This window comes from Esox lucius, chromosome 10, assembly GCF_011004845.1.
Source record: "Esox lucius isolate fEsoLuc1 chromosome 10, fEsoLuc1.pri, whole genome shotgun sequence".
Taxonomy (NCBI): Eukaryota; Metazoa; Chordata; class Actinopteri; order Esociformes; family Esocidae; genus Esox; species Esox lucius.
The window spans coordinates 14,407,661-14,420,729 of NC_047578.1; the positions used below are offsets into that span (position 1 = coordinate 14,407,661).

Here is a 13,069-nt window from a genome sequence, read left to right on the forward strand (position 1 = left end):
GATACACTCACAGTAACAGGGCTGAGGAGCACTAGTCAGGTACACTCACAGTAACAGGGCTGAGGAGCACCAGTCAGGTACACTCACAGAAACAGGGCTGAGGAGCACCAGTCAGGTACACTCACAGTAACAGGGCTGAGGAGCACCAGTCAGATACACTCACAGTAACAGGGCTGAGGAGCACCAGTCAGGTACACTCACAGTAACAGGGCTGAGGAGCACCAGTCAGATACACTCACAGTAACAGGGCTGAGGAGCACTAGTCAGGTACACTCACAGTAACAGGAGAAGGGGTCACCCCTTAAGGGCCCCTGCGTAGCCCCCCCCCCCTTAGTGGTCACCATCCTTTTGTCACTCATTTCCCTCAGCGCCTACCAGGTGGTGGTGGTGGAAGAGGACGGCTCCAGGCGGCTGAGGAAGAGGAAGAAAAGGAGAGAGCTCGGTAGCTCAGATTGCTTCCCCGTGCCGGCGTCCCATGGGGAGGCCCTGTCTAAGGGGGCCCCTCACTACTACACGGCCGAGCTGCCCCCCAGCAGTCTCCCTGAGGCCACCCCGTTCACCGTCGGTGACAACCACACCTACAATGGCTACTGGAACAGCCCTCTGGACCCCTCCAAGAACTACCTGGTCTTCTTCCAGGCTACCAGCAACTTCCGAGGGGTGAGTTTGGAAGACCGAAAGGTCCGGAGCCTCTGCCGAACACGCAAAACGGTTTCAGCAAGCTGAGTTACAGTCCCTTAGGACTCTCTTTAAGGTCCCTTTCTTTAAGGTCCCTTGGGACTGTCTCGCTCTCCAAAAGGATCTGGCCACAGATGGGCACTCACAGGCATAGTCCCTGTGGGGTTGATGGGCGGCACATAGAACTGCAGTTTACTCTCACCTTTTGCCCAGCTTTCTTTCTCTTCCTCCATCTCATAGGCACGCCTGCCAAAAAGCAAAGTATGCCTAGGGAGAAGTAGACATGTTATACAGAATTTTACAGTTCAGCTGATAACTTCTGAAGTTGCTCTTTTAACGAAGGAATTAATGTTTAAATAGTTATCAATCATTGAGTAGGCTGCACTGTATTCTACCTGGATTATTAAGGTCACAGATTGATAATAGACAGTCAATCTGTGTGACAAGCAGACAAATCAGCTTTAAATAGACTTCAGCCTGGTAGACCAGTCAGGTAGAGTGTAGCCGGGTAGGCTTCAGCCTGGTAGACTAGTCAGGTGGTGTAACCGGGTAGGCTTCAGCCTGGTAGACTAGTCAGGTAGTGTAGCCGGGTAGGCTTCAGCCTGGTAGACTAGTCAGGTGGTGTAACCGGGTAGGCTTACTTTTATGAATGCTGTTAGGCTACTTTTATATTCAGATGCCAGTTCCATGTTGCTTTATAGAATAAGCTTCCAGGATTTAATAACATCATGTAATATTATGTAGCATCTTTAAACAATGTTTTAATTAATACATTTTTCTTAGCATTTTTTGCCAATCGAGAAAATATATTATAAAAAAAATAGGAATAGTGGGCGCCCTTGTTGCGTGGAACCCGAGGCGCTTGGCAGTAGTAATGGAAAGTTCTGGGCCCATGTGTGACTAAAGTAAATGCTGATTAAATTATTAAAACCATGTGAAGCCAATGTGCATGGTCTGGCTGGCTGCAGCTTCTCAAACAGAGAGATGGTTATCATGCATCATGTAGTGTATGTAGGACTAGATTACTCTACTGTCTTGTCCACCCAGTGTTGGTCAATGACTCGGATAACTATATATTTATGAACTGGTCAAAAGGATTTGGAGGATGTCAGGCCGGTCAAACAGGCTGGCTAAGTGGCTGCTGGATGTAGCAGCTTGGGATAATGTGCTATAGATTGTGAGTCTGGTATGACTAACTGCCCTTGGCAATACGGTCAAGGGCTGACCCTCCGAGTCGCTGTCGTCCGGTCACACTCTGATTGCAGTCTCTTGTGTTGCCTCTAGTATCGATCATTAAAGCCAATACTAAAGCTTTTGACGTCTATGGCTTACATTTCCAATGACTCCACCCTCCTCCCTTAAGACCCAATTAAATGGATTTTAGCTGTATTTACTGTGTGGGTGGGTGAGTGTGGGTGTGTGTGTGTGTGTGTGTGTCATTATGACTGTGTAGACTTTATAGTGGTATGTTTACCTGGTTTAAATGGGATGCTCTCTCAGCAACTAATCTACTCCATCTGTATAGAACCGCTCATAACGTCATGGGAATATTACAATCCATCTAGATTCTTCTTCTTTCATTATATGCCCTGTGAGAGCTACCATCTCAAATGTGGTTATTTGTAAAACACATTGAATGGCCTAGTCATCTGCGGCCTCTTGATTTTACTGTATACCGTGGGATCACGCAGTTAATTTCCTTTCAGCGTAGGGCCCCCAGTTATCATCCGTCACAGTCATCTGGCTCGAGCCGCTTGTCAGTCTCATCGTGTCTGGCATATTGGCATAACCGTGGAACATTCTACAAATGACTGACTGTAGTCGGGGCCATGCTATCAAAAGTCCCTAGGTTTCTGTAGCTATTGACACTAACACCTACACTTTCACCAGGCTCTGTAATAGTGGACTATAGAGTACTGGATACCATTTTGGATCCTTTGTGAGTCATACACTCTGAGGCAGGCCAACCTTGATAGGGGACAAGATGACATATCACCAGGTGGGCCCCGTAATAACAGATGAATTATGGGAAAATCCAACCTCTGCCTTCTTGCCTAAGAGGTAGAGGGACAGAGAGATCCACTCCATGCAGGTTTTCAATTAAAAAAGGCAATTTACCAGGTACTGGGGTGAAGGGGTTCTGACTCCAATCTCGGAGCACAAATTAGATTATCATAATTTCCCCCCTCGTATGAAACCTGATTTAGCATGTGCTAATCTTAATTTGATAATGTGTCTGTGGCATCACCGGGGGAGACTGGGTGCTGTGTGTGCGCGTGTTATGTTGGCCATACAGGGCACCCGATGCTGTTGATGAGAACGGAGGTCCGGTCACTCACAATCTCATTATATTGAGAGATGTCATCTACTCTCTACCCCGACTGTGTTTTTAATTGGCTAGTTTCCTCTTTACAATACGTAGGGCCAAGGTGCCTATCAAAGACACAGACTCACTTTCACCTGGCCTATGCTAATGTAACAGATACTTCAATCAGGTGGTAGGTTCCCTATGTTAATCAGCCTCTCGTTTTTTTCTTGCAGGAGACAAGAATCAACTGCATCCGGATTGCTCGTAAAGGTACAGTGTGTTCTGATCTCCTTCTGCTTTATTCCGTCTTCATCACGGAGAGTCATGCATTGGGAAGCAGTTAACAATGCTTCCTGGCACAGTAATATCGACATGTTTTTATGCTTCTGAATGCTTCATTAAAACTCAGATGCGGTGTGAAAGACAAATCTTTCCTGTCATTCCTCTGTAAAACAGGAAATGTATGAGAGAACAAATAGAAGGAAAGGAGAGGGAGAGAAAAAGAAAGTTGGAGGCTATCAGATCGAGATTGCACAATACCGATAGGGAGAAAATTATAGTATTTTTCTCGTCTGCCTATTGCATTGTGTCTGACCTGAGAGAGAGCGAGCGAGCACTTAAGGAAGCCCAGTATATATTTCGATCCTCTATCTACTTTCTGTATTTCTCAAACTCTTTTCCTGCTGTCTCTATTTCTCGCACTTCCTACATTCTCTCACTGCCTACACTCTCTCTACATTTTCTCACTTGCTACTCTCATCCTAAATGCCCTACAATCTCTTTTTACAATCACCAATACTTGAAGCTCTCCTTGCTATTGTCAGTAGCCATGACCTGTGTGTGTGTGTGTTTACTGTGTTGCATGAATGGTTCTCAGCAGCATACAGTATATCTAATATGCTTCATTTGGTAGATGAGGGTGACATGATGGTAGTGAGAGATTCATGAGAAAAGGGTCCAATGGCCTTCTTGTTTCATTTATCTATATTCCTTTCTCTCTCCCTCGCTCTGTCTCTCTGTCCTTCTCTCTATGGCCTGCTATTCAGTATTCTTTCTAAAATGGGAAGTTTATGTGTACCTGACAGAACAATAAACACTTTAACAAAATGGCTTTGAATTTACTGGTCAATCGGAACCCGACTAAGGGCCTTTTGTAAACGATATTTTCCAACACGTATCAAAGAATACTCGAGGGTATTCTTTTGTATTACGCATTTGCACAAATCATGCTCTTGAAGTGCTACCCTCCGAGGTAGCGCACATTGCCTTTTCATAGGAGCCGCCCCTTTGAGTACTGCAGTGTGAAGCGTAATCTTGTCTGCAAATTTATGGACCCAATTTATGAATTGTAAACGGGGAAGAAATATATATACAGCTCCGGAAAGAACTAAGAGACCACTGCACCTTTTTCTTTCCTTTCCAAAAAAAGGAAGTCTTAAAATGAAGAGACAACTGCAAATTGAACCCTTCTGTCCCCCTCTCAGAACCTTCCTTTTTTACTTTTTTGGAAAGGAAAGAAAAAGGTGCAGTGGTCAAATTTCAATCAAATCAATCAATCACATTTATTTATAAAGCCCTTTTTACAACAGCAGTTGTCACAAAGTGCTTTACAGAGACACCCGGCCTTAAACCCCAAGGATCAAACCACAGTAGTGTTGAATTTCTAAATGGTCTCAGTGGTCTCTTAATTTCTCTGGAGCTGTACATTATAACACCAAATGAAAACCTGCTTTCAGAGTAGTCTAAATGTATGGGTCAGTGTTGTTGACAGATACAGGAAACAGTCGCCTAAAGCAAGGTGAAAGCGAACACTTTTGTGTGTTAGTAAAAAAAAAAAAAAAGTTGCCTAGTGGAATGGTTGTTGTTAATCGTTTGCTATGCAGCATTCCACATTTCCGAATGTGCTAATGAGGAAATTCCACTTAGTCATCAGTGGCTTTGAAACACATCTTAAGTGGACTGCTTACACATCATCAGACAGGGGGCATTTAGGACATCTAATCTAATCTGCTACTCTGGATCGTGAAATAATAATAATCACACATTGTAAATGAAAACATGATGACAGATGCTACACGTTTGGCTGCCAGTCTCGACTTGTCAGTGTAGCCTGTGACTGCCAAAACATTCACAGCTTGAATGGCGTTTTTTTTCTGCCTTTGTCGTTTTTATGAACATTGAGTTGATACTAATATTTGTTTTGGCATACCTCCATAAATGGAATCTTTATGAATCTCGGGTAGATGGAGGATGCCAGGATGCCACAGAGTATTCAGAAGCTGTGGTATGTTGAAGTCAGACATGGCCTTGCTCCTGGCTATAATAGGCCAAGTGAAACAATAAGTTATAATGACTGTTTTCACTGCTACTGTATGATATGTGACACCACAATATCACGGGACATAATACCAATACTAATGAGATTAATAAAAATCTATATGTTTTCCAGTTGTACTGAATAAAAGCTGTTCTTCCATATCTAGCATGCAAACCTTCATTGACCAAAACCATTCATCAAGTCTGTGTGCAAAATGCAATCTGTGCAAAATGTTGCATATATCCGAGAGCATGTTTAATACAATTAATGTTTAGAATAAATAATAAAATGTGCACATTACTAAATATACTGTAAATTGAGAAAAAAATATGTTTTGTTTCTTGTCTTAACCTGTGGCAAGGATCTTTTCAAATAAATTAGTTTATAAAGTTTATCTTTATTTTTATTTCTATAAAATGTGACACCAATCTATATTTGAGTATAAGATTAGAAAGTGTTGTTCACTTTCTAGCTCTCCATTTTTAGGACATCCTGTTTTCAATGCCGGGCCATGATCAATAATTCTGTGTTTAGTTAATATTTTCCTTTGTTTGGGGTCTGTCACACTAAGTCAGCTTCAGTGAAGTCTTTTTCTAATATTCTATAGTGTTCCATTTGTTCCTCCAATAGTAGTGCAAGTCTGCATTCTTGATTGACCTCCAGCTGTCTAAGCTTTGCCTTTGTGGCCAGATCATAGGATACGTGTTGATGTGATTATGTTCTGTGCTGTCGGTCCTCTTAAGGACTCACTCACTGGGCGGAGACTCGTAAACGCTCTGTGCAAGTCTGACTCTTCATTTGATTGTACCAGACTCTGCATGTCCTTATTCCATTGTTTAGTAGATGTGGAAGTCTTTCTAGCTATGACCTGCATGCTTGATTGGTGGGATTTCTGTATACGTTTAGGATGTTTTTCTCAAATTCCCAAAACATTTTCCGTATATTTTTTTTGTGGGTGGTTTGTTCTATGATATATTTTTTTGGGCTCTAATAGTGATACAGGATGATTGGTTGGTATGGACTTCACAGTACATTCTATTTGGAGGGTTACCTTGTTTATTGTTGTAATTATTAAGTACTATGCTCTTTTTCTCTTTGCCAATGTTTTGAAAAAAGACAAACAGCTCTGATGTTTAGACTGAGCTAGATAGTGTTGGTGTGATGAATGTTGGTCAAAATGGCAGTTTTTACTGGGACGTAGATTCCTATAAATGTTTTGCAAACTCATCTGTATGTTTATTCATAAGTTTTGGGCTTAAATTGCTGCCCTGGGTGACCCCCACCTCTGTATAAAAGAATCAAATGTTTTCTGACCAATTTTACCACAACATTTATTTTCATGGTACATTAGTTTAATGATATCATTGCATCCACTTCAAATTCATTTTTGGATGAGTTTGTGGAAGTCCTTTATGCTGAATGTGAGTCTAACTTTTTGAAGTCAATGAAGCATGCAACTATTTTACCTTTGTTGAATTGATAAGCATGTTATTTTGAGTCTGGAGGTTGTAGATGTGGTCTCTCTTTCACAGAAATTCTTTTGCCCATCTCCTTCACACACTCTACACATTATTTTGTTCTCTCTCTCACACATTCCCTCACTCGCGCATACTGTATATAAAATGTCCCTCTCATTCAAATAATTTCCCCCTGTCTCTCTCTCTCTCTCTGTGATTGTGTAATGAAAGGATAGGGGTCATGTCAAGCGTGAAGCAGGATGACAGACAGAGAAAGGAACAGCGGCAGGGCTGTCACCGTTTAGGCATCACGTCAGGTGCACCAGTCTGACACTGGCACGATATCTGATTAATTACACAGTAAACACTGGCAGATGAAGATGAAAATGTCTGTCCTTCCTTTATTTCTAATCCTCCTCTCCTCCCTGCGGGCCTCTTGCTTTCCTTCTAATCTCCCTCCCTCCCACACACATTCTCTCATGCATACATACATACATGCACACATTTCTCTCCTCGTCTCCCTCCGCCTCAACGCCGTCCTCCCTGCCTCAGAGCAGCGCAAAGTGCTCTGAACTTTTCCATAGAATCAGTAAGAAGTGAGTGATACGTCTAGCCACTCACACACACACACATACACACAAGCTATTCAGCCAGCCGAGCTACAATCATCAGCCATCCAGAATTTAGCCGGCCACACTCTGTTTTCCACAGTTTCGTGTTCCTGCACAGGCTTTTAAGGCTCAGACAAAATTACCCACCCTGCTGACCCAAAATATCATGCCTTAGTGGGAGAGAGAGAATAGTACATGGATGCCATCCAAATTGTTTGTGCTGCACTCCCAGGGACTGGTGGAGAGAGAGATTTTAATGCTAGCGAGCCAAACGATAGAGGACCACATCCAGGTGAAGGGATGGATGGATGGTGAAAGCGGTAGATAATTGGCTCGATACGTACCTCCAGTTAGATATAGAACATTTCATCACCCTCTTCTTTATTTACCCATCAGAGGGAAGACCTCTTAATTAAGCATGCACTTCCGGGGGTACAAGACAATAATGCTCAACCAATTCTCTCTCTGGTCTCATAACGGCAATATACACTTCTGGAAATCGACACCACAGGAGTTCTAAATTCATCACGGGGGAGATTTCGCGCTGTTGTTATGGCTGTGATGGAAACAGAAGAAGCACAACGGACTCGCTGAGACAGATGTGCGGGGTAGAACGAGGCTGTCTGAATGAACCTTCAGCTAGCTATTAGCTGAAGTAACCAGCGTGTTTTCTGGAACATTACTTAGGCCAAGTCAGCCCAGCTGTTCACACTGGCTTCACCAACTGTGGCTGCTTAGTTAGCTGCTTAAAAGCTTCCTTCTTATCCAAGCCTCTCACCTATTATGGAACAAATCCAGAGCTCCTCATGCTCCCTATCTTTCCCTCCCTGTGTCTCGTCCCCCCCGCCACTGTATCCACCCAGGTGGATTTAATACCCCGTGTCAGTGCGGGAGGGATAATAACATGCTTTTACTCTGATAACCCAGCTCACAGTCGCTTCCAGTCTGTCAGACTCCCGCAATACCTCTGTGCCTCGGCCGGGCTTAACAGGAGGAACACGAGTACAGTAGACCACAGCCTTCCTCCTCCAACCGCCCATGTTGGGATCTCTGATCGTCAGTTGCTATATTTAAGCAATGAGGCCAATTCGGGGGGGGTTCCCGGTGGACGGCGTGTGTACCGTGTGTGTACGGCGGCGGCGGGCGTTCTTCCACACCGCCAGTACGCGGGGTTTGAGCCCTGATTAATGAAAGACACTGTGTACGGGAACGTAGGAACTTGTCGAATTCGTCATATAAACACCGTAACACCCCCCCCCCCCCGTCCTGTCTTCTCTCTGTAGCTGCTTGCAAGGACCATAAGCGGGCCCTGGAGGTATCCCAACATGCAGAGGACATGGGTCTGATCCTGGGGGCCTGTGCTGGGGGTCTGGTGGTCCTCATACTCCTGCTGGGAGCTATCGTCATCGTCTTCAAGAAGGGGTAAGTTAATGAGAGTGTGTGTGTGTGTGTGTGTGTGTGTGTGTGTAAAAGTGATGGTGATTTTGATGGTTGAGGCGGCCCACGATGGGGCTTATCCTCGGATGTCTCTTTGCTGTCTGTCACAAGCTTTCATGTGACTAAATGCCCCATTAGGGAAGGCATTTCTGTGTGTCCCTTTGGCTGGTTCCAATCCAACTCAGTTAAATTAGGAGTTAGGTAGGTAATGGCTAGTGTATTTCCTGCACAACTACACACATGGCAAGGCATTCACCTTGAAGTCGCCAAAAAATTTTTATGTTTTAGCTGTCCTTTTTTTAATTTCAAGCTCTGCTGTTTATTAGCTGCACACACCTAGTCCAGAGACTGGAATATACTCCGCGGCGTCTTTGGCCTGGTTCCACCTGGAAATAGGCTCAGCGTTAGACAGCACCTCTACTTTACTCCTTGTCCACCTCCATCTCCCTCTCCTCGTCCCTCCGCCCCTCTCCTCTACTTTATTTTAGGAGCGTAATGCTCAGCTAAGTCTAATATTTCGTGAAGTGCCATAACATTCCGCTGCCTGAGGCCGGTTGTTGCTGCTTTTTCGGGGGATTTCTCCACCACAGAGGCGGTTCGCAAGTCAGGGAGTTAGGCTGCCAAGCAGGAGAAAAGTGACCAAAACTGGTTTATTACGTTGAGGCAGTGGTGACCGGGCCAGCCAACCCACGGCAGCCAGAATGTTGAGAGAACTCCATCTTGGTTGATAACTGTGTGTGGGGCTGTGCTGCTTCTGCCGTGACAAACCTCCTGTTTAGCTGGGAACCCGGTAAATGTCACCGCTGGACTGTGTGGGAATTTGCTCCTCCATGGTCGTTTGCCTTGCTGCCATAAATTTACATTTGGACATTTAATAATGGACATTTTCATTTTGCCTTGCTGGAGGCCACCTCGCTAACCATGGCCCCCACCTCTCACCTCTCTCTTTCTCTCTCTCTCTCTCTCTCTCTCTCTCTCCTCCTACTTCTCCTTTCCCCATGCTAATCAGAAGGGACTTCTATTCTTATTCTTACTACCCGTAAGTGACTCCTCCCTAGTCTCGCCCTCTGTCATCCTGGCGCCATCATCCCCTGCTTGCCCTGTTTAGTCCTGGAAGATGACACTTCTAGAAGATAAACATTGCTATCTCATCCACCTCCACCTCTATACACTTCTACAGTCTCCTCTTCCGCCCCCCCGCCCAACCCCCCCGCCCCCCGCCCTCTCTTTGACTCCTGCTACTCTCACCAAATCATTCTTTATTTTCCCCTACTCGATTCGATCACACGTTTTTTTTTCCCCCTTCCTTCCAATTTGTCATCTCCTCAACCTCCCTCTTTCCACTCGTTTTCTCCTCTTTGCTATCTCCGTAATTCGATCTCTCTTCCCCTTTTTACGTTCCTTCTCTGTCCCTCTCCTCTCTGCCTCCTCTCTGTCTCTCCCGTCTTCCCCCGTGTGCAGCAGGAAGAAGGTGGCCCTGAACAAGGCAGCCATGTCGTACCGCCAGGAGAAGACCAGGAAGTTAGGTTCTCTGGACTGTGGCATGACGGAGCAGAGCACCCTGCAGCAGGATGAGCGCACCGCCAACTCCTTCGTGGACGCCCACGTCTGCAACACACGGAGTAAGAACCCAGAATGCCGTCAGCCAGCACAGAGACGAGGACACAGCTAGTGCACTGGTCTGTAGGCTAAACCCTCCCCCCTACAGGGACAGGGAGAGACAGAAGAGCCAGAACACTCTCTAGGCTAACGCTTCAACAAGTACAATCTGTTCCCTAGCCCTAAGAGGGAGCAAAGAGAGAGGAAGAGAGAAATAGGAGGGAGCGAACGGGGAGGGGGGGGGGGTGCTTGATCCTACGAGGCGGTGTGCAGAAGGCCAGGCGGTAGAGCGCTCTCATGATCCCGGCCATCGAGCGGGCTCTGCAGGATACCGTCTGCCCTCTTAAATGGCCCTGTACAACAGGTGGGCTCTAGGCTCCAGTCAGATGACACAGGGCCCTGTGAAACCATACTGCTCAGATAAGACGTCCCCGTCTTCACTTTCTCATGTGAACTTCTGGCCTTGTTACTTCGCAGTGAGTTTCCGTCCGTTTCTCACCGCATCTGCTCTCTGCGATATGAACTTCTCTTTGTGTTCTCAAACAACCTCTTTTGAATTGAAATATAGCATTATATGTCAGAGCATAGTCTTCTTATTGATATGCCTCTTTCCATGAGCTGCCTGGAAGATTGAGCCGAGGATCAGTTGAGTGGGTAAAGGTTGACAGTCAGTTACTGAGCCGTTTGTGTGTGTGTGTGTGTGTGTGTGTGTGTGTGTGCGCGCGCGCATTTATCCATTGTTGCGTGTGTGCTCTCCGTGCTCGTGTGTGTCTTCCCTAGGTGAGCAGAGGAGTTCTGTGAATGAATCCAGCAGCCTCCTGGGCGGTTCCCCCCGCCGCCACTGTCGTAGGAAGAGCTCTCCGTACCACACGGGTCAGCTCCACCCCGCCGTGAGGGTGGCCGACCTCCTCCAACACATCAACCAGATGAAGACAGCCGAGGGGTATGGCTTCAAACAGGAGTATGAGGTGAGTTGGGGGGGTGGGGGGGATATGGCTTCAAACAGGAGTACGAGGTGAGTTGGGGGCGGGGGGGGGGGGTGGCTTCAAACAGGAGTACGAGGTGAGTTGGGGGCGGGGGGGGGGGGTGGCTTCAAACAGGAGTACGAGGTGAGTTGGGGGCGGGGGGGGGGTGGCTTCAAACAGGAGTACGAGGTGAGTTGGGGGCGGGGGGGGATGGGGGGGGTTGCGCGTAGACAGAGAAAGTGTTTCTGATGAATATTTCTGCCATCTTCAACCATTGGTGGGGGGAAAAAAAGTGAGAAAGAGAGGGTGAGGAATGTAGATGGAGATGGCATGTGGGCGTATCCTTTGGGATTAAAGCATCTAATTTTGGAGGCAGGAAGCATAGGGGGCAAGCATTGTGACGCAGTTTCAAATCTCTGGGTTTAATGGCTTGTGTGCTGAGGTGGCTGCTGCTGGAAGGATATATTTCGTAAGCAGGACTCTGTGTAAACATCCAATAGCTCTGTCAACTATTTTTTTATTATTCCAGAACTGCCTCTGTTTATTTGAAGAGTACATTAATTAAATGGCTGTCAAGTCATTTGTTTTATTTTCGGGATTTACTGAAAGATCCCTCTATGTGCCTGCTGGCATTATCCTGTATTTTTTCTTGAATCCAAACCTCACTATTCCAGATGCGCTTTTCCATTCATTAATCCAACCCCCTGAGGGCTCAACAAATTCACCCTCCTCAAATCAATACTGTGTCGCTTTCTCACTCCTCTGCCTCTCTCCCATCCTGCTTCCATCACTCCTTCCGTCTGTCGCCTGGAGAAATAAAAGGAGTAGGGATCAGTGTGAGATGTGTGTGTGTGTGTGTGTGTGTGTACGTTAGTGCGTGAGTCTGTGTACATGTGTATGCTTGGACTTCATAACCCTTATTTCCCACTGGGCTGCCAAGGGTGGCCATTGATCAGGCCTGCTGCTATGGATTGTGGGAGTTCACAAATGGCAATATAGGGCTTCTAGCTTAGATCAGATATTATAACCAGATTACAACCAGTTGCTTGGACATTCGATGCCAGCCTCTTGATTTTTCTCAGGGCTCCTGACCAGCAGGATAATCATTCCAAACCAGATTACAACCAGTCGACGCAATTTCAACCAGCTGTGCCTGCTGGCTCCATTGAGTATTTCTTAGGCCTTAGAGCTTCCGGGTAGAAAAAATCCCAAGTATGTCATTGTGACTATCAGTAACTGAGGACGTGATGCATGGCAGTGGGCTAAAGAGAGACGGTCTATGGATTGGTTTTCTATTAGTCAGGCTCTGCTTTAAGTAGTGTGTAGGTGGGAGTGGGAGGGAGAGAAGGAAGGACCACAGGACAGCACCAGAGGGAGAGAAGGAAGGACCACAGGACAGCATCAGAGGGAGAGAAGGAAAGACCGTAGGACAGCACCAGAGGGAGAGAAGGAAAGACCGTAGGACAGCACCAGAGGGAGAGAAGGAAAGACCATTGGACAGCACTAGAGGGAGAGAAGGAAAGACCAAAGGACAGCACCAGAGGGAGAGAAGGAAAGACCATAGGACAGCACTAGAGGGAGAGAAGGAAAGACCATAGGACAGCACTAGAGGGAGAGAAGGAAAGACCATAGGACAGCACTAGAGGGAGAGAAGGAAAGACCATAGGACAGCACCAGAGGGAGAGGAAGGGATGGGA

The 13,069-nt window shown here is 46.1% G+C and overlaps 1 protein-coding gene across 10 annotated transcripts in view; it reads left to right on the forward strand.

Moving 5' to 3' along the window:
- ptprua (protein tyrosine phosphatase receptor type Ua) overlaps window positions 1-13,069 on the forward strand; it is a 169,718-nt gene that overhangs the window by 124,307 nt on the left and 32,342 nt on the right. For 8 of the 10 annotated variants that reach the window (XM_029122724.2, XM_020050293.3, XM_020050298.3 and 5 more), the window contains exons 13-18: window positions 369-660; window positions 3,220-3,256; window positions 8,655-8,793; window positions 9,818-9,847; window positions 10,270-10,430; window positions 11,188-11,375. In XM_029122724.2, coding sequence (XP_028978557.1) covers window positions 369-660; window positions 3,220-3,256; window positions 8,655-8,793; window positions 9,818-9,847; window positions 10,270-10,430; window positions 11,188-11,375 — 847 coding nt within the window. The remainder of the gene's footprint in view (window positions 1-368; window positions 661-3,219; window positions 3,257-8,654; window positions 8,794-9,817; window positions 9,848-10,269; window positions 10,431-11,187; window positions 11,376-13,069) is intronic. The other 2 variants (XM_020050295.3, XM_020050300.3) reach the window with 1 other exon arrangement.